General features: G+C 39.8%; 1 protein-coding gene across 18 annotated transcripts in view; it reads left to right on the top strand.

Annotated features, from left to right (window-relative positions):
- LOC124110875 (protein phosphatase 1 regulatory subunit 12A-like) overlaps nucleotides 1-21889 on the top strand; it is a 128362-nt gene that overhangs the window by 67899 nt on the left and 38574 nt on the right. For 9 of the 18 annotated variants that reach the window (XM_046470455.2, XM_046470414.2, XM_046470400.2 and 6 more), the window contains 10 exons: nucleotides 1568-1714; nucleotides 3247-3432; nucleotides 4232-4314; nucleotides 9777-10091; nucleotides 11119-11209; nucleotides 11540-11782; nucleotides 12796-12886; nucleotides 15304-15498; nucleotides 16803-16897; nucleotides 17730-17786. In XM_046470455.2, coding sequence (XP_046326411.2) covers nucleotides 1568-1714; nucleotides 3247-3432; nucleotides 4232-4314; nucleotides 9777-10091; nucleotides 11119-11209; nucleotides 11540-11782; nucleotides 12796-12886; nucleotides 15304-15498; nucleotides 16803-16897; nucleotides 17730-17786 — 1503 coding nt within the window. The remainder of the gene's footprint in view (nucleotides 1-1567; nucleotides 1715-3246; nucleotides 3433-4231; nucleotides 4315-9776; nucleotides 10092-11118; nucleotides 11210-11539; nucleotides 11783-12795; nucleotides 12887-15303; nucleotides 15499-16802; nucleotides 16898-17729; nucleotides 17787-21889) is intronic. The other 9 variants (XM_046470473.2, XM_046470363.2, XM_046470464.2 and 6 more) reach the window with 7 other exon arrangements.

Genomic DNA, 21889 nt, shown 5'->3' with positions numbered 1-21889 from the left:
AAAAATAAAGAAAAAAATGTTGACATCAGATACTCATTAGGGGCGGGGGTGTCGTTGGTAATAAGACAAAATTATGAATTTGCCATCTGTAGTACCATTGTCTGCTGGAAGCTATATGTTTTTGTGGATATTTCTTGGAAGACAAATGGAGTTATTTCAGCAAAATCCACGTATGAAGGACAAAGGACGTAACTTGAGATATATTATGCAAGGAATTTCCCTATGATTCGTCAACTGAACAGTTTGGCTATATATTAATGTCAAATTTAGCATCATAGGTTTTATGGATTATTTTTGTTTTTAACACTGAGTAATCACAATAATACTTTGCACGTATGCGATGTTGGTGGAAAATAAAAAAGTGTATAATTGGATTATTATATTTTTCCTATTTTGAAGAAAGTGTGGTCGGCGGATCTCTGTGATCCAACAAATAAAACAATAATGGCCTTATCATATGACTATAGTTGGAGAGTGAATGGAGCCGGGAGTTTTTGGCGCCGGACTGTAAAGAGTATGGAGGCTAATTAAGCGAGATCTATTACTGAAATGCAGGCAACTGTGCCCGTTAAACTGCACCTGTGGCAAAATATCATACAGATGAGAAAACAAAAGAGGACATCGCGGAATAAGGAATCAGTGAAGCAAGTGTCATTACTGTATGATTTGTATGTCAAAATTGTGGAGCACTTAGAGCAAGAGTACAGGTTGCTGAAGCTGATGAACTAGTGCGTTAATGGAAGACTGATGGTAAGCTGAGACCTGCATTCATTTGGAGGATGGAATAAGTTGAAAAAGAACTCCCCCATGGACCTCGCCGAGCTCGTTCATGCTTGTGACTGCTTTACTCAATCTGAAACTTGATGCTCCTGCACTGTGCTTAAACACCTGGATTGTATTCCACACCTTGCAACTATTAACTGATTATTACATAGCTATATAAAAGATTATACTGGTTCAAAATACTTATATTAATATACAACTCATAGAAGCATCATTTGAAAAAAGTAGATTGTTTGATCTAGAGCAGATATTAATTTTAAATAACTTTGTGAGTATTAACGGAGAAATTTATATATTGAATTATACTAACTGCTTGTGACGTTTCAATTTCTTTACTGCATGGATCTGTGTCTCTTGGTGAAATTAAGCTTAGGGTCATCTTAAAATATCTGGAGCTATAGGTATAGTAAAAACACAATACTACTTGTATACCAGTCAGTGAGTAATTTTGTATAATATGCTTTTAACAAATATAACCAGCTCTATCTGGTGTTGAGGAGCAGTGGAGATACTATACACGGAAATAATGACACCTTGTATGTGACATATATATCTAACCAATGCATGTTTATATTCACATTCACTGCAATATATGTGCACTTGAAATATTTTATTTCTTGCCAAACATTAGTTTCACATAAATACCTTTCATAGTTTCATGATATATATTCTATATGCATGTGTATTGTGTGTACCTGTTAGCAACTTAAGCATGCCCATTTTCTGAATTCTACAACTGCGTCCATTCATTGAGCTTATGTCCCTTTACATTGCTTTTCTCAAGGAAACACCCAATTCCGTTAAAGACAGCAATAAGTCTCTAAAGGATTCCTCTAACTCCACAATTAAGGATACCTCCATAGTTCCTCCCCCCAAAGAACTTATTTCAAGGTCAATCAGTGCACCGTCCAGTCTTCCAACTGATGAAGAGGTAAGATGGTGGCTGCATGAGTATCTCCCCTTAGAATTTCCCAGTTATCTCCCTTTGACCATCTAACACTCTCCTTCCATCAGACGTCTAACATGGATGCACCAAGGTTGATCTTTGACTTTTTGAATGGGTATTTCACTTTTTCAGGTTTTGAATGCATTATTGTTTTTATGTTGTGATTTTATCATATTATCAGACTTTGGCATTTTGAATAATAACTTCCAAGTTAGTTTCACAAAAGAAAAGTTCTATGTTGATGTTTATTTTCCATTAAGTCGCATGGAAATATGATTAAATCTGCATGCAAAAATGGATTTGCTGACATCTAACAGATTTTAATTCAAGTCTGGTAATAATATATGGTTTTGTTTATCTTTTTCATGTACAGCAAGAAATAGATTGTTTCACGGCTGAGAATTTTTGCTTTGATAAAATCTGGTTCTTGCTGTTCATGACCGTATGTCTCTTACCATGAACCTTCTTTTCACTAACATATAGTTCTGTCACAAATGTACATCTACCAATAAACACTGTAAACAACTGGCACAGTCAGGGTGTTGGGACATGTCAGTATATAAATGGTATTGTTGGAAGTACATGCAAACTGTACCATTAAATATATATATATATACACATATGCTTTAGTTTTGTCAAACTTGTAATAAATACAAAAATATACATATATGCATGATTATTCACAATTTCGTAAGGCATTTTAAATATAACAGGCTTATAAATTTATATAATCAATAACTGGCTTTGAAGTATAGTTTTATGGAGGCATTTCGTCATATAAAATCCCACAGTAGTGATTAGATGACATCATCATTTGTACCCGTGGGATCTGCTGTTCCAGCTATCCCATGGGTATAGCTTGTGATCTCTGATCTGACTGATTGTGTGTCATTACACCCCAATGGACCCGTGAAGATCCAGGTTAGAATAAGTCGTCAGCAACCCATGCTTACCGTAAGAGGCGACATTGCTTGTTTGAGGAGGCGACAATACTTCTTGGAATAGGCGACAATGCTTGTTGGAAGAGGTGACTAACAAGATCAGGTGGTCAGGCTCACTGACTTGGTTTATGCATGCCAACGTATCCTAATTGCATAGATCAATGCTCATGATGTCAATCACTGGATTGTCTGGTCCAGACTTGATTGTTTCCAGACGGCCGTCATATAACTGGAACATTATACAGAAAGCTGTCGTATTGTTGCCACTGATTGAATGATGTCATAAAACTTGCAGACAAGCAAATTTGTTTTTAAAAGATCTGATGGAAATTTGCTTGAGTTTAGCCCCTGTGAGTTTTATTGTTGCTTTCAATGAACAATGACGTTAAAATCCATACAACCTTTACTAACAAATTCTAAAACCACTAAAAGAAACCATTGAGAGGAAGTCAAATATATTGGGAAAAATTATCAAAGTGATAAGTACAAATTTGTGACACAACTAATGTGTGGCGAAAAGGGGAGAATTCTGACTGCTTGAAGCCTAATTGCATGGTTTGTTTTCCTTGCGTGAAGGGCTTGAAAATTTCGACCAATCACAAGTCCCGAGACAATGACTACTCTGCTTGGAGAGCAGGCCTTCGGAAGACCGGCAGTACTAGCATGGTGCATGAAAGAATGAGCAAGGAAAATGAAGATGATAGGTCGTTACCTAGATCTGCATCTAGTCCAAGACTAGCTTTTGATCCAAGGATAGAGGACGTGAGTCAGGCTGCTGGCCAATCAAAACTCTTTGTTACAGTTCTTGTTTGTGTTTGTCTTCCTGATTGGTAGAATTATTAAGTTGTTCTTGCACCATGTCTTGTGAGTTGTGCTACCCCAACTGTTAGACATGTAATAAATTGGGCTGATACTAAAGTTTTACAGATATGGCATGGAATGGGAAATATTTCTACACATTAACATTTGATGCAAAATGTCTGTTTGTTATAAAAAAAATGATTTTGATTATTATCTTTGACCTTTGAAACACTTTTGAAAAGTTTATAAAAAACAAAAAAAAATTCTGCTAAGGCTGATACATTTTGAAATTAATGAACATGCTTCTTAGCTCATTACAGATTTATTCTGCCTTTTAACCTGTTAATCTTGAGGGAGAATAAGCCTAACTATAATCATACATTTATCCAAATATTGCTTGGGGCAGTTGGTAACTTATGAAACATTGACTTATTTTGTAATACACTGCAGTCTGAAAACTGTCTGAGCTTTGCTTGCACAAGTCTTCTGGAACATCTATTGTACCTGTGTTGTCATTGTTTCATTTTGAATCAGTTAATATCTTCTCTGCTTTGTTGTAGCTTTTATATTTTAGTTCCTATGGCAATTATATTATAAATCTTTGGGGCATGGGTAACAATGAAGCACCTCAAGCACATATTTACTTCTTGTTCACATAACATTTGCAATAACTTTGATCATTTGAAAACCATTTTATCAGCTGGAATACTTTTTAGCTTGATTCTTTTTTCACAACTTAAATTATTGGCTGCTTTTTCAGGATCGTAATGGTACAAGAAGATCTTCACAAGGCACTACAGGCGTTTCATCACCAGACAAGGGAGACGCTAAAGTAACTGATAGGTATGTCTGTCTGAAGACAGGTGGCAACACAGAGTTGTCTCCCCTGCTGATTGAGACACTTTGGATCTTTTCAAATAGGTGCTGTTTTCATTCAGCTACAGAACATACTATCAGTATACAGTCACTTAATGGTCTCATGGATTGTCTTTTCATTGCATTCATCTTTTTGATAACTAGAAAAGTAAGCAGGCATCATGGTTTGTAGCCATTGGTAGACAGGGAATGAAAATGAAACATGCATGTCCCTGTGCTCTTACTGTCACCTGCTTAGAGGTTCGACCCCTGAAGATCTGGGAAGAGAATAGGCCTTCAGCAACCCATGCTTGTCATAGGAAGCGACTAACGGGATTGGGTGGCCAGGCTCACTGATTTGGTTGACCTGCTATATATGGACAATGATTAGCTGAAATATTGCTGACCTGTGAGAAACACAGTTCACATGCTGATCACATGATCATCTTAATTAAGAATGCTTCTTTGATATTCTCCAAATGCTTCTACAGATTAACTTGACAATATGTTATTTTTTGTCTAAAGATAATGTTTGAAGCCATTGTGTTCTTTACTGTAGTGAGATTCCCTGAGATAATTTTATCATCTTTATTGAGGGTCAAAGTTTATATATCTCATACCTTTCATCACTATAAGTGAACATCTTTGAGGCACCCTGAATATGTAATGTTGCACCGACTTGGGTGAAGGGGATGATGACAGTGTAACAGGATCACAACCACTACCCAGTCTCATAATTAGTCGATCTTTGTTCCATACAATACCTCTCTGTGTGAAGATTTGCCAAGCTCTCCACAGTCAGTCGGGTCAGGTGGATTGAGCCAATTACATGTCAGCTTTCTAAAACTATTCAGCTCCATTTCTTTGTCCCTTGTTTCATAATTTTTGATATTAACAAATGAAACCCACACAGAAGACAAATATTCTCTTGATAATAAACCCTTTGTGTGAATGTCATGCGGCTCTGAAACAACAGGATGGGTTAAATATCCATAACAACATGACATCGCTGCCTTAATTCATTTCCATTTGTAAATGTCCATTTATGTTCAGTTTTGAGAAAGAAATCAGACATCCTGCTATGAATGTTTCAATCGCATGGACCAATTTTGAGAAGCCTCAACACTGATTGGCTGATTAGAAAGTTCACCTGACCTGACCTGTCCTGCTATGGAGGGTGTGTCCAATCTTTACACAGTGAAGTATGGAAGTCGCGAGTGAGACCTGGTTTTAATGAGATTGACTCAGTTTCTGCCCTGTGGTCCCACCTACTAGGGACTACTCCCAACACAAGCAAAATATGGCTATGCCTGTTTGGACTGTACACCTGGTCTTTAGCCTGTACTACATAGCTGGCATGGTGTTATAAGTAGATGTAACACTGTAGCATTCATACCTCTACTCATGTGGGCATGTGTTTCATTCTACCAACTGTTGCACTATATAACATTGCTGTACTGCTCAACTTGATGTACAATATCTGTTGCTCGTGGCTTTTGTCATCCCTTTGGTAGGCCATCTCATGTCCCTTATTTCTAGTCCTGTATTGTTCCATAGATGTCTTTTGATGCTCCAGGAGAGTTATCTGCATGTTGTACATCAGTTAGATATCGATGCAAAGATTGTGATCTGAAGATTTGAATTTAAGAGAATGTTTCTTATCCATTTATCAGTGGCATGATTAACAAATCGGGGTGATATATCGATGAGCAATCTTTTATTTGTAGCATTGTGTCTTAAATTGGACATATGACAAATGTTGTTTGATAGACTATTGTTTTGACTTTGGTGACATCACAAAGACCATGTCCAGTGTTTAAGATCAAGCATGACAAGGGGTCCTTGTCAGAACCTTTATGTTAAAGGTTCAAATTTTAGATTCATATACTATAGGATTTATAAAAAACACTTGGACCCCAGATCAGCCTCATTTGTGAACATTGTTATACATGCATTTAATAAACTCCAGGGGCATGGGTGGCCCAGTAGTGTTTAAGTCCTGTCAGGTGTACAGAGTTGTGTCCCTTAGCTACCAGGATCAGCCGGGTGTGAGTTTGAATGTCACATTGTCTCCCTACAACCATTGGTCCGTCAGCACCATACCCATTGCAGGGTTAGAACTTAACACTAGCCCGGGGCTAGTACAAAGTGCTGCTGGCTAGTACAAATTTCCCAATTTTCCATGGATTTAACATTACAAGAGCATTTTATCTTTACATGGGCGAGTAAAGCTTTTGATTTGATTTCTAACCCTGCATGGTCTGCATTTATGTGAGGCATCTACAACATGTGTGACCTTGGGCTCTCGTCCCTCTTTAGGCACACTCGGGTACAACTGAAATATTATTAAAGGGAAGTGAAACCCACTCACTGACATATTGCCCAGTAGACCCTCCTTGTAGGAAGACATAGAGCAGCAGGATTGTGTAACTACTCCCTGTGGTGATTCTGGGTTAGAGTAGGTCTCGAGCAAACAATGCTAGTCATAAGAGGCAACCAAATAGATCAGTTGGTCAGGCTCTGTGACTTGGTTCATTGTGTGTCACCATACCCCAAAGGTGTGGATCGTTGCTCACAATGTCAATCACTAGATTGTTTGTCCCAATTTGAAATTAGTAGAGAGCCATCATATAGCTGGAATACTGCTGCGTGCAGAGTTAAACAACAACCAAACAACCATCATGTAACCAGTACAACATTGTCTCATCTTCATCCTGTGCTTGCCCTGTCCACTACAGCCTCCATCATCCCGGGCAATATTTCTCCTTTCTGTGATACATACCCTGGACCACTCACCACCATAGCTTCATGTTAAGTCTTGTAGTATAATCGTCACGCCGAAGACCCGGGTTCGATTCCCAACATTGGTACAATGTGTGAAGCCCATTTCTGGTGTCCCCTGCCGTGATATTGCAGGAATATTGCTAAAAGCGGCATAAAACCATATTCACTAACTCTTGTAATATAAGCACCTACCTTGCCCTGTTTTAATACTCGGGAAAACGTCAATTCCGGTGTAAAGTTCATTTGAATATGTCAAGAACTTGTTTGAACAAGGCTTCAATTTTGAAGGTTGATTTATGGCAAACTCACATTCAGAAGAGGCATTTTGTTTGATTTGGATTTCAATATGTGAAGAGGAGAAATTCTGTACAAAGTTAGTGATGAGAGAGATGAAGATATGGTGGCATACGGGTCAAGGGAATATGTCATAATGTAACAGAGATGTAATTGGGTTTTATTGAGTCAGCATTACCTCATGGGTTCAGGAACAAGTCAATTATAACCTAGCAGTAGTTGTATGCTGACATTCCACTCACATGGTCCAACTCAAGACATTCAAGGTCAGCAGTCTTTATGGAGATAACTGGATGGAGCCTGAGTCTCCAGGTATCAAACATTAAAACATGGCCTTGATCTTGTGGATCTCAAGATAATCATGTCAAGTTATAAGTGAAAATGACCCCTTTTTTTTTACAAAGCAAATAATGTGACTTTGTGCTCCAAGAAGACCATTGTTTTTAGACTTGTCATTGTAGCTAGCAGTGAGTGGAATATCAATACTTTCATGGGTGAACTTTCTGGTATCAATATATTGGATCAGGTTAGCTGAGTTTACCACATTTATCCTTAGAGTGTAGTTAGCTCTCAGAGAGCCACACACACAATATCACAACTGTTCTTGAAACATGACCAGTGATAAGACTTACAAAGACTTTCCTGGCCTTGTTTTGAAGATGTCATCTTGTGAAAACAACTATTCTTTTTGTGTTTGCATCATCTAAAGTAACTTTGGACAAGGATGGAAAAAGGGACATAATTCTACAACCTATAATCATATTATTTCATTGATTTTAATGAATTAATCATTTTGAAGTAAGACTACTTTGATCCGAAGTCGGCATTTGTGGAAATGTTACGTATGCTGTAGATCTGTTATTTAGCAAGGATGTTATGATGATTTGTACTTGGTGTCTGCGGTTCTGATATTGTGTGTGTGACTTGATACTGATACCGCAGGTTAACACACTTGCTGATGCACATGTAGCAATGAGGAGAGTAGAAGTAGGACTAGTTCTGAGTCAGCATGCCAATCTTAGGGAAACATTCATTTTCTTTCATACGCGTTGCATGTTTCTTCTTGTCCTGGTAACGAATGTTCAATACCCAGCACACAATCTCTACTTTAACTGCAATTTAATACGTACTGTTCGTCTCATGTTTTAGGATGTTGCAGAAGATTAGCAAATACTCGGCATTTCCCACTCTGAAATTTCTTCCTTGTCACAGATGTGTCCTTGCAATATGTGTTGTCTGAAGGATTATTTGTAATCTAGGTTGGCATGTCGATCTATTTGTATTTACTTACATACAAATATGCAATCTCCAGAAAATGATCAAAATGTGTTTTTGACATTTGCTGTGTTGTTTTTGTCAAATTTCCAACATTGTTTCACGTTTGAATATGATTACACGTTTGGGTGTTTTCTGGAGATAGCAACAATATACAAGTACCTACAACAATGAACAAGTCAGTAGCTCAAAGTCTTATCCAAATTGACCCTGATATATACAGGAAGTTAGCCCACCCATAGCTTCAGTTGCATCCCTGAAATGCATCACCTACCCATTGATGTACAGCTGTTTGGTTCTGCTTCCTCAAACAATATGAAAATAGGGCTTTATTGGTCAGTAATATGACGTAAGTGGTATCATTATTGATGCTATTTTGAATGTTGCCAATGCATTCAAGTTACTTGGCATTTGGCTCAAAAACATTTTTATATCTATTTATCTTTTTCCTAAAATCCAAAATTAATTTCTGAACTCAAGAATCAGTGATGATCATAAAAGCTAACCATATTGTGAAACTATATTTATTTGTCGGAGTTTAACAACCTTATCATGATAACGAATGCATGATTAACATTTATGTTTGAGCTACTGACAAGCATGTTCTGTCAATTGTAGATATACGTGTATTAGGGATGTCACGACACAACTATCTCCCGATACGATACGTATCACAATACTTTGTCCACAATACAATACTTAATGCGATACTCAATTCGCAGCATGAATTCTTTTGCATGAATTTTTACATTTTATAGGGCATAAACAGTATCAATAAGCCTTGAAATAGCAAAAGTGCCCAAACAAAATGCACATTAATAGCCACATGTGTTATTGTATTTCGGCAAGCGTCATGCTGTTTTAATTTGTGAATTGATATGGGATTAAAATATGAATCGATATAGAACTTAAATATGAATTGATGTGGGCGTGAGTGTATCGCGTGAGAACATTATCAATGTATTGGTGAATCGTGACATCCCAAGAATGTATGGAACTGCCTGTTTGTGATGTACATTGCATTGCTTCTTGTTTTGTCGTTGTGGCGACCGTCGACCCATGCATGATGCATGCCATACTCTGCTTGTTCGTTCCAGGCATAGTCATACAGGGGGCAGTATGGACCAGAGTAGGTCCCCCTACCGCAGTCTTTCTTCCTATAACTCCTCTGGCCTCACGTACCATTCTCAGTACGAGCCGTATTATCGCAGGATGAACGATCGTACGAGTCGCAAGGATGGCCAAGATTATCAGGATAGAATTATTTCCAGAACACCGTCCATTTTGTCCACGGTCACTACAACAACTGGACCCCTTTCCACGACGACGGTTAGCACGACGTCTGTGTCATCAGCAACTACAACCGTCACTTCACCGACGACCCCCACTAGTACCAATTCAGTATTCAGAAGGTTTGTGTCCTTATCCTCAGTTTTAAAGCAAAGATTGTTAGACAATCTTCAACAAAACTGGTATCCATCATTAATGAGTTCTCCCAATTATTTACTTAACAAGTCACTTCTACAATTTGAAGCTTGTTTGTGTTGAGGGGGCACGGGTGGCCCAGTCGTCTAAGGGGCCGCCATTCGCTGTGCAGAGTTGCGTCCCTTGGGCACGCCAGAAACCTATGATTGTGGGTTCGAATCCCGGTTCGCCCCAATTAGGTTTCTAGGTTTGTCAGCACCATACCCGTGCTCGTGGGTTTCACAGAAGTGGTAAACGTCTGAGACCTGCATCACTTCGGGCTTTCCTCCCACATCAAGCTGACACGCCACGATATAACTGGAATACTGTTATAAGCGGCGTTAAACCCAACTCACTCACTCAATGTTTATGTTGATATTGCTCGATATTTAAGAATATGTTTGGCAAAGTTTAGAAGTGGCTAGTTTAAGCTTTTAACTGAAATTGGCAGATTTAAAAAACGTGCAATATCATTTAAGACTGTGTCCTTACATAACAGTGATTGAATTAATGATGAATGTCATGTGTTTTTTGTTTGTGAAGCCTTCATCTCTGTAAGAAGTATATACTGGGCAACTACATAAGTACTCTTCAGCACTCAACACTTAACAAAATTAATGAACTCAGAAACATTTGATATTGATTGCAATGTAATGTAATGTATCTATGCAATTTTAAAAAAAAAGGAATGGTGATGTTTTGTTCATAGTATAGGAGTATATATACTGTAATAATGCTCTTGCAAGTTATACTGTGGCCCTGTATATTATTTAGAGAGCCACTAGGTCCATGCCACGCATCCTCCCCTTTCTAAGTGTTCTGCTGTTTCATGTCATCAGTGTATATACTGACCACCCCTTATGGTGTTAATCAGGTTGTATGAACCTCGTAGATTGATGAAGAAAACAGGAAAGAGATAAGCTGCTATCTACATTATGTGCAAGTGTACAGACTAACTCGTGTTTCTCTGTTCAGGTCTTACGAACCTCCCAAACGTGATGAAGAAACAGAAACTCAAAGGAAAGCCCGGGCCAAGCGAGCCAGAGAAACAAGACGATCAACGCAGGTATATTCCTTCTTCACATCTTCAAACATCTTCACTTTCTTAAAATATTTATTTTCACACAATGTGATAAATGACACTATAGAATCTTTAAGAAGTTAAGAATTCTTGATGTCATGATCATTAAGCTTTACATTTCAATCGATTTATTAATTCTTTGTGTGCAGTTTATGGTAGGAGTTTGTTAAACATTTTTCATCGTTTTAAGTAAGAACGAGGGCTGCTATATCAGTTCATGTGTAATGAATCACACAATTTGTAGGTAACAGTATTGTATATGGGCTGTTCATCCAGACACTTGACACATCATTAACGCTTTCATATACTTGTCAGGGTGTATCTTTGGAAGACATTGAAAAGGCTGAGGAGACACTTCGAAACTCCTCAACCGACAAAGACCGAGAAAAACTTCGCTTATCACAAAAGGATGTGACGGACAGTGCCTCTACCGAGAGTAGAGATGTGCCTAGAGACTCAGGCAGAGACTCAAATAGAACTAGTTCTAGTTTGCCTTCCAAAGACACTTCTTCCGAGGATACTTCTTATCGACGGAGAAACTTGGAAGAACGTCATGAAGTAAGTCGGCACAAGACCTGCTGCATGTAATTCCTGGATGTACCACAGTCGGAGTGTTCATGAGGCTGCTCTGTCAGCTCCCAGCCTACATAGTTGCAGTTTCTCAACCCACATTGCAGCAATCTAGAGTGTGAAATCCACACAGGAAACCCACATTGCAATTAGCTCCAGCTAGAAACCCAGTTATCAAACTAAGATCACAATTACCTTGTGCTGAAGTTGTAGTCTTCAAATCCAGATTGCAAGTTTCTGTAGCAAGGAATGCATTTCCCCCAACCAGATTACTACCATCTAGCCGGCTACCCAGTCTTGTGCTGTCTGAAACAGTCTGTAGCTAGATCTCCAATCATCGGTCCTAGATTTCAAATATCCTTTGCTTGGAAGTCTATTGTTGAAGTCGGTTCACATCATTTTTTTATCTAAAGTTACAGTTATTTACACCAGATTGCAGCAATCTGTACGTAATTTTCTTCAGTTCAAATAACAAAATTTAGATTGCAACAACTGTAGACAAAACTGCAGTATCTGTATGTATGTTTGTAGATGTGTGCGTGGATATTGTAGTATCTGAGTGTGAGAACCAAAAGAAGTACTTGCAGATATATGTAAATTTTATTGCCATCTCGGTGATGATACACAACTCGATAACACGTGACATATGTCACTGGGAGTGAGTTAGCATGTTCATTTATTTGTTTGACAGTTTTCTGCCAATGGTAACATGGCCTTAAGTGGAAAGAGTGTGTTTATCATGTTCAGTTATGTGTTTGGCAGTGCTGGTACAGTCCTTGGTAACATGGCCTTGGGTGGAGAGAGAGAGTGTGTGTTTATGATGTTTGTTTGTGTGTATTGGGCATTGCTTGCTCTGTCAATGGTAACATGGCCTTGGATGGAGAGTGGTAAGTTTATCATGTCCACTGAAATGGTGACGTTGACTCAGATGGAGAGAGTGTACAGTAATGTGTTTGGCAGTGCTTGCACTGTCAATGGTAACATGGCCTTGGCTGTTTCAGGATGATACTAGGAGCAGTTTTCGAAGGTCTCGAGATCAACCCCGAGATTTATCAAGTTCCAGTAGTCAATATTCTTCAGATAACTCTACATGTAAGTAGACAAACAAAACCCATAGTAAAGTCTGTGCCAGTTAGTCAGACTGGATCCCTGCTAAGTAAGTGAGTGGATGTTGTTTCATGGCAGTAAGCCATGGGACAGCTCATCTTGACAGTCTGCAAATATCAGGCCATGGCCAGGCAAACCAGTAGTTGAAGCATTAGTGTGCATCCATGCTTTCAGGGTATGATGAACCGCATATTGTAACCACCGATCCTCAATCAGGTCATGTCTTTGTCTTACAACATGCTTGGGTGCTTGGGACTTACCCTGCCTGAAGGCCAGTGACCTGACAGTGTTCTACAAAGGAGACCATCTCTGTGGTCGGGTGGACAGAGTGTCTGACTGATAGGGGAAGGTCAGTGTTCTACAAAGGAGACTGTCTCTGTGGTCTGGTGGCCAGAGTGTCTGACTGATAGGGGAAGGTCAGTGTTCTACAAAGGAGACCGTCTCTGTGGTCGGGTGGCCAGAGTGTCTGACTGATAGGGGAAGGTCAGTGTTCTACAAAGGAGACTGTCTCTGGTCGGGTGGTCTCTGGTCGGGTGGACAGAGTGTCTGACTGATAGGGGAAGGTCAGTGTTCTACAAAGGAGACTGTCTCTGTGGTCTGGTGGGCAGAGTGTCTGACTGATAGGGGAAGGTCAGTGTTCTACAAAGGAGACTGTCTCTGTGGTCTGGTGGCCAGAGTGTCTGACTGATAGGGGAAGGTCAGTGTTCTACAAAGGAGACCGTCTCTGTGGTCGGGTGGCCAGGGTGTCTGACTGATAGGGGAAGGTCTGTGTTCTACAAAGGAGACTGTCTCTGGTCGGGTGGACAGAGTGTCTGACTGATAGGGGAAGGTCAGTGTTCTACAAAGGAGACTGTCTCTGTGGTCGGAGGGACAGAGTGTCTGACTGATAGGGGAAGGTCAGTGGTCTACAATGGAGAGTGTCTCTGTGGTCTGGTGGACAGAGTGTCCGACTGATAGGGGAAGGTCAGTGGTTTCATCCCTTGCCTTGTTATGCCAAAAGATGTTGAAAAATGGCACTTGTTACCCTACCTGGAGCTTGGCATCTTTTTGGGTTTGTTTGTTCTTTAATGCTGCACTCAGCAATATTCCAGTTATATGACGGCAGTCTGTAAATAATCAAGCCTGGACCAGACAGTCCAGTGATTGACATCATGAGCATCAATTGATGCAAATGGGATACGATGAAATGCATCAACCAAGTCAGCGAGCCTCACCACCTGATCCCGATAGTCACATCTTACGACAAGCATAGTCGCCTTTTACACCAAGCATGGGTTGCTGAAGACCTATTCTAACCCGGATCTTTCAATAAAAATATAGCAAGAACTGGTCACCTCAAACATGTGAACTGACTGGTGTTGCATGTTGTACCTCGTCGATGTGGATGAATGCTTATACTACAACTGCTGGTTTGCCTGTCTTCGGCCTAACCAGATCAGCAGAAATATTGTTGACATTTTGATTGTCTTAAGTAGCTTTCACCCACATGCCTATACAGTTATGCTCCCCTGCATATACATCACCATGAATGTTTGATGAGGATGGCACTACAATAGCCTTGTGCATGTTGTCTCTTGGGAATGCTCACAGACACAGAAAGAACATGAAATCTGTCGTGCATTATTCCTCGCTGATTAAAAGAATTACCACTATGCATTTGGCCACAAGAAATTAATTACTAGTATATCCAAACAATTGGAATAAACATTCTACTTTTGGTATTTTTTTTATAATAAACTGTTGAAGTTATGTGATTCACATGAAACTTTAATGAAACATGAATGTTTTGAAGCGAGTGAGTGAGTGAGTTGGGTTTAATCCCGCCTTGAAGTTTGAACAGTATTCTAGTTTTACCACAGGGTGTCAGCTTAATGTGGCGATGCAGGTCTCAGATTTTACCACTTTGGTGAAATTCATGAGCAAGGGCATGGTGCTGACAAACCTAGAAAAATAATCAGGCCGAACTGGGTTTCGAACCCACAATTATAGGTTTCTGGTGTGCCCAAGGGACACAACTCTGCACAGCAAATTGAGGCGCCTTTGATGACGAGTGGTTCACTCACGAGGCTACAAATACGAAGGTTGCATATTCAATTCCACTGAAATATTAGTAACATTAACATATCCCTGCGACAGAGGGATAGTGTTCAGAAAGTTCCTACCTTGAGGTAAGTCTACATAAAGAAGGACCTGTAAAAACAACAAGATGACATTGGGAGGGATGAAAATCCAATGTTTTATGTATATTATTGCCATAAAACATAACTAGATTTGTGGAAATGCCAGGCCTTTCTCCCCCTGCAGGCAGATCACCATAATGCACCTGACTAATTGTGTACAGTAACTAAAACCTCCTCCCCCTTCACTACATCACAATGACCTACACCCTCTTCCCCTCACAGCAGCTTACATACCTCGCAGTCAGCGCAACGCCCTATCAACGTCTGACACCAACACTACAACTAGTCTAACAGGCAGTTCCGGTCTAGCACGCACATCCTCTTATCGAAGTCGGTTACGTAACGGAGAAGTTTCCTCTCGAGAGGAAGAACAGAAGACTGCCAGAGAAGAACCCAAGAAAGATGAAAGTAAGAAAGGTGTGTGCATGGTATTCCTTCCCTCCTTCCTTTGTTAATGGTCTAGATGTGAGAGAGGTGCTTGTAATTCTTTTTCATTTGTGACAATAAAAATTAATAATTTAAATTTTTATGTAGGGTGAATTAATTATTTAAATATGAGTGGCAAAAATGACATTTTGAAAAAGAAAATGCTTCTTAAATTTCAAAAGAAAAATACAAGAAAAATACAGATAATCCTCCCATGACATGAAAAATGCACCTCCTCACTTGAATGCTCTAGACCTTTTTCTGTATTACATTTCAATTTTTGTTCTTTTGAATAGTTTGGTTCTGTAGAATATTTCGTAAATTACTTGCATAATAATTCTATACAATAATATTTACAGCTTTGAGGCATTTTTCTCTAGTATGTCATTCACTTTTATGGGAAAATATGACTTAATGTAAGTATGAGGTTTCTTAGAATAGAGCTGAAACTTGTTCTTATGTTTGTACACAAGACTTTAGCTTTGTAAAATCAACAAATCTCTGAAAAAAGCATGTACTTTCTTGAGTTACCTGACAGGAAGTTTGACCCCACCCATCCACACCTGCCTCATGTGCATGCTAATTGTTCCTTAAAGTCAGGCCAGACCATGTCACTGCTTTCTGTGTCCGTAGTTACTCAGTTCTTTGAAAAGTTTCAGAATTTTGTTTTGAATTGTTCACTGTTTAGCATTCTCATTGTTGTCCGTTGTTTATTGTGTGTCAAGAAATAGGATTTCTGATTTCTTGTTTGATTTTCCATCACAATCTGTCATGAAGAAGAATTGTTTACTTGTTTGAATAAATTCTAGTATGTATTTTGGTTGTCAAATACAAATTATCTATCTTAAAGAAAAGATGTTTGAATTGCTGTCTGATGTTATTTTCAAACATGAACAATGTCTTGAAGAAAAGTTGTCAGAATGTATATGTTTCATAAGTTTGATGATTTATTGATTTTATTTCATTATGCAATTTGTAATTATATTTTTCCAATCAAAACAACTTTTTGAGAGATCAATTTTCCAATTCCTGCCTAACAGCATAGGTAATTGCTCAGGAATTTCATCACTGCTCCAGGTAATGCTCAAAGACATAATTCAAAGAAAAGGCTGATATTTCAGGAGAAATTAAGGAACTCTTGATGAAAGGTTACAACATTTTACTTGACAATAATAATGTCAATTTGACCAGAAAACAAACATTATAAGACCTTTCCTTTCGGGAGTTTGTTAATTGTTCCTGAGCCAGTGTATGTGTTCTGCCGGTGCTGACTGGTATTGTCTAATGGTTTGTAGCAGATCACGAAGAGAAGAAGGAAAGCTCAGCCTTACAGAAGCGGAGGGCGCGGAGAGAGAGACGCTCCACCGGCATTGTCACCTACACACCAGATGTAAGCACATGCACCCTGAGTTTATATTTCATATACCAACATTAAGACTGAGGATTCTAGGAGAGTCTTTGTCACTAATAGCACATGTGTGCCTCTGTGGTCTGGTGGATAGGGCTTGTGGTCGGTGGCCACAGCATGCCGAAAAACATTGAAAGTTAGTACTTGTTGCAACCATGCCTGGCTTTGGCATTGAGGAGCTAAATCAAGGACTGGTTGGCTCAGTCTGTGTACTGTGTCTGAGTGACTTATCCTTGTTTAACAACAGCATGGTATCTCAGTAGGCTAGCACTATTAGAATCTAGTACAAGCAGCAAAACGCATGTGTAAGCACATTTCTAAATAGGTGCAATATTCTTTAATGTGACATTAAACCACCATTACCCTGTACTAGGTGTAAGAGCCAAAGGAATGGGGTGGTGTAGCATGAACACCCTCATGGTGTGGATCATTGATCTTGTCGTCAACCACTTTTTCTCTAGTCCAGACTTCATTATTCACAGGCCCCTTTGATATAGTTGGGATATTGCAGTCCCAGGTTTATGACAACATTCTTTCAGTGATTTCGTTCCGGAATGAGTATCCTTGTTTATAATCTCTCTTTATTAGAGCAATTAGTAATATCCTGAAATATTGATTTATTTCCTTTGAACATTTCCTCAAAGATAAATTTGTATTGGTTCTCAAATCGTGTTGTTGAAGTCATACAAAGTCCCAGTGGTTGTGGTGGTGGTAGAGCTTAAAGGGGGACTTGGACCTAAAAATAAGGTCTTAATAGTCTGAATTACCTGTGTATTATCTCCCTTGGAATGCTCACACATCATCTCTCTTGCAGGATGACGAGGATGAGAAGGGGAAAGAGAACAAGCCAGAAGAAGAGAAGAAGGATGAGGTGAGTGATGTTTCCACTTTTCCTTGTCTTATTTCTGCAGGTAGCCCAGTGGTTGGTGGGCTTGCTCACAATGCAGGATGACTGGGTTCAGTCCCCACATCACTACAGTGCCTGGTATGTCCTGCCATGTTAGGGCTACTCACGGCCCACCTTGATGAACAGAAGCATGATGATGGAGGGCTGTTTAGTTGTAGGTTCACGTTCACTGCAAATGACCAGCATCATACCCATGTGGCTTGACCAAATCCACTGGGATGCTGCTTGGATAGAGAACAATGTTGGAAGGTCTGTTGTGCCCTTCCTGAATTGGAAACATCCCCTGTTGGTGCGGAGCAGTGCTGACACACACTATCTCATGCAGGACACAAGAAAACTTGCTTTTATGTATCTCTAAGTTATAACTGCACCCGGCTGCATCTTACACATTCATATTCATCCCATTTTCATTATTTGTCCGTCTCAGGGACACGGGTGGCCAAGTTTGTCACTTAACATACTGTGCAGATTGGTGTCCTTTGGCTGGCAAGCCAGGAGGTTGGATTTGTGAGCACATTGCCTGTACATATGGGATTCATCGAAGTGGTTGACCTGCCTATCCTTGACCTTGCCTCACCCCCTTTTGAAGCCCTGTTGAACAGAGCATTTACTCACTCATGTGATCCAATCAAGACTACGGGATACTACAATATGAGTTCCTTACTCATTCTTACAAGGGGAGCACCTCACTCACCCAGACGGGGAGATCCTCACTCCCCTCAACAGGGAGAGACCCACCCTCTCTCCAACATGGGGAGCACCTTACTAGCCATATCTAACCCTGAAGATTGAATTGATGTATTTGAATATGTCCCAAGGATGTCAGTACCGGACGTAAGAGTGACTACATTGGATTGCTGTTTGACTGGGCTGATTATGTGTCATTGTTACATTAGTCATTTGCCTTGTTCAGACTTGATTCTTTGCAGACGGCCATTATATAGGTGGAATTTTGTTGACTGTCGTAAAACAACATTCACTCACCTCACACTCAGTCCGACGAGGGGAAACAGGACCTGTGATTGAGCTTGTCTTATGCCAGAAACATACACAGGAGGCACTTGAAGAAGAAGAATATTTATTACATCAAATACTGGGAATTCCCAGAGCATAATCTTGTGCCAAACAATTGTCAACCCTTCTCTCAGCACTGGCAGAAGAATAGCACTGTGGATTGCTGTATGCTGTAAAGTCCAATTGCTAGCTTTGTAAACGTGACTGTTGCCCTTACTTAACCCTATTCCGTCCTGGTGGCCTGCCAACTAGTGTACACTAACTGTTCCTGGTTTCTTGTTGAAAACACATACTTGCCTACTCGGCAAAATACCTGGCAGGGATCCGAGGGCAGAATAGCTTCCCCTTTCTTGTAAAAGCTGTTTTTTGAGGATTGGATGGTTACAGTCTCTGATCTGGCTGATTGTGTGTTGGTGTGCCCCAACAATGTTGATCATGGCTGACACAACGTGTTTGCCTGATTCAGATTGGATTACTGCTGGAATATTGCTCACATCAGCATAAACATGCGGTCACACATTACAATTCTTTTGTTTTGATATTTACTCAATTTTCAAAATTATGTCCAGGATTTCCAATGGCATTCTTTAGGATATAGAAATTTTAGATAATTATGGTCAAGTTTAATTCATCGTGCTGACCTTAGTCTTGTAACATCTGATAAGTATGACTTTTACGTTTTGTTTCTTCAAGGAACTTGAATAGCCTATTTTTTAAATCATTGAAATAATCCCAAATGTTGTTTTCCTTTGGCTTGATAACAATTGTGGCAATCTTCTTGACCGGTAGACATACTAGTTCTTCCTGATTATAATGGTAGCATAGACAGTGTTTGATAGCCAACAGGACCAGTACCACAGGAGATGATGCAACGACAAAATGTTTTATACAAACACACTTATGGTGCAACCTTTATGTCACAAACATTCTGTCTATAGCTGTCTTTTCATTCCATTCAAAAATGACCAGCTGGTCAGACATTCATGACTTTAGAGTATCTGGCCCTGAATATTGGCGTTTGGACTAGCTTATTTGTGGAGCCCTAATAGAATGTTGAAACTTATTGGTGATGCGTGTGAGTGTGAAAAGGTGGCAGTAATGTCTGTAGCAGACAGATGGGATGCTACCTTAACTGATGAAGATATGGTGGGAATGGACCATAAACAGGCTGATTCATGGGCTGATGCAAGTTGGTGGAGAGTAGGTCAGGCATGCTACTGTCTTAGACTCCTGTATTCTTATATGATCTATGTAAGACACTGCAGAATTGCTGAAGCAGCATTAAGCAATCATCCCTCACTCTCAGAACCATTCCTGTGCTTGTAGTGGGCCTCATTATAGTGATAACATCTATGGCCTGCATCAATGGGCTTTCCTCCCACATCATGCTAATGCACTGTGATGTGGCAGAAATGTTGTACAATCATCCTTAAACTCATTCACTGACTATACATCCCATATGGTCAAGGTGTTGCCAATGCAACATTCAATTATTTCTCACTCACTATGGCTTACAGTGTCAAACACAACACATGATAGTGAAGTCCCAGAGAACCACTTTTGCAGAACAAGTGTACATTTTAGATCTTGATCAGTGATAGAAAGTAAAGTAACATATATCAAAGCCCTTAATAATGGCAAATTTCTATTAGTCCTTAGGATACCTCAACAATTGGGCAGTTTGGCAAGGACAATAGGACTAGTGCCAATTTCTAATGCTGTTGATTTGAAATTCCATTTCTATCCAGAGTCTGTTTCATGTATTATTCTATTGCTGAAATAACTTTTCGATAAACTGATTTTTCTGGCTGATTCTTTGAATCAAATATTCGAGAACTGATGTCTATAAACTTATTCATCATTGACCTGCCACTTCTGTGCCATCTCTGACTTGTGATGAGCAGTGTGCCGGAGCTCCCTCGCCCCTGGTGTGTATTAGCCCTAGCATGACTAATGCAGTGATTACATCGAGCAGATAACAGGGCAGTCCCAGTTACCCCGAGGTTTATGATAATGAGCTACCTGGGCCTCAGTGAGGTGCCTCCAGTACATTTCTCAGCTATGTAAAAAGTGGAGAGCAAGCTCTGAACTGACCAGGTAATGGGGAAATGAGTGCTGCATACGTTGTCAGTAGGTCTTGCCAGCATAAATCAGGGCTGCTTCTACACTGCTACCTTGGCCATGTGCTTCTGCTGCCTCCTTGACTTGGGTGAGGCTCTATTTCAACATAAATGTAATTTTGAAAGAAAAAGCAGTTTTATTGTTGTCTGGATCAGGTAGGCGGTGTGCTCTTGTGGACTTGTAGAAGAGATTTTTATCAGTGTAAACCTAGTATGCAAATATATTTTGGATCAAAGTCATATTTCTAGACTTGGTTAAGTCTTTGGAACAGTTGGAACATGCATTCAGTTGGGAAAATCACCACTGGTTTCAGTGGTACCTTTTGTGATGTTAATGGACAGACTTGACTTCAAATAGTGTGTGCTACAATTATTATGTAAACAACCAAAGCTTTGAGTTGTCATTACATTGCAGGTATGTTTGTTTGGAATGGTATTGTACTTTAGTGAAGGTTTGTTTGGATAGTAGAATATCTTATGACTCTGCAGTCTGTTTTTCAAAGTTAAAAAGGACTAATTAAGAATTCAGTTGAAGGCAATATAGTGATGCTGCCATTTGGCCATTTGATTCTGGTGCTTCTCCAGATGAGGTCAATGATGCTGTTATGCAGTACTATAGACAACTCCAGCTCGGGGCACTCATCAGCTAATAAGATAGAAACCTTCACCCAGTCTATCATACCACTGTAGAATGTTTGGAGGTCCAGCAGTGATTAATGTAAACTAATAATGCCAACAAACTGAAGATTGGGCAGGGTGGTCAGGGGTGAAGTGACCACAGATACACCTAGTCAGATACCTGGGGATGGGGACCTAGACAAGGGGGTTGGGCAGTAAGAATGGCCATGGATGAAGTGACCACAGATACACCTAGTCAGATACCTGGGGATGGGGGCTTGGACAAGGGGGTGGGGCAGTAAGAATGGCCATGGA

This window comes from Haliotis rufescens, unplaced genomic scaffold (assembly GCF_023055435.1).
Source record: "Haliotis rufescens isolate VD_foot unplaced genomic scaffold, xgHalRufe1.0.p SCAF_5, whole genome shotgun sequence".
NCBI classification, from domain to species: Eukaryota; Metazoa; Mollusca; class Gastropoda; order Lepetellida; family Haliotidae; genus Haliotis; species Haliotis rufescens.
Note: the sequence above shows the minus strand (reverse complement) of the source record. Positions and strands in the feature narration are given on the sequence as shown.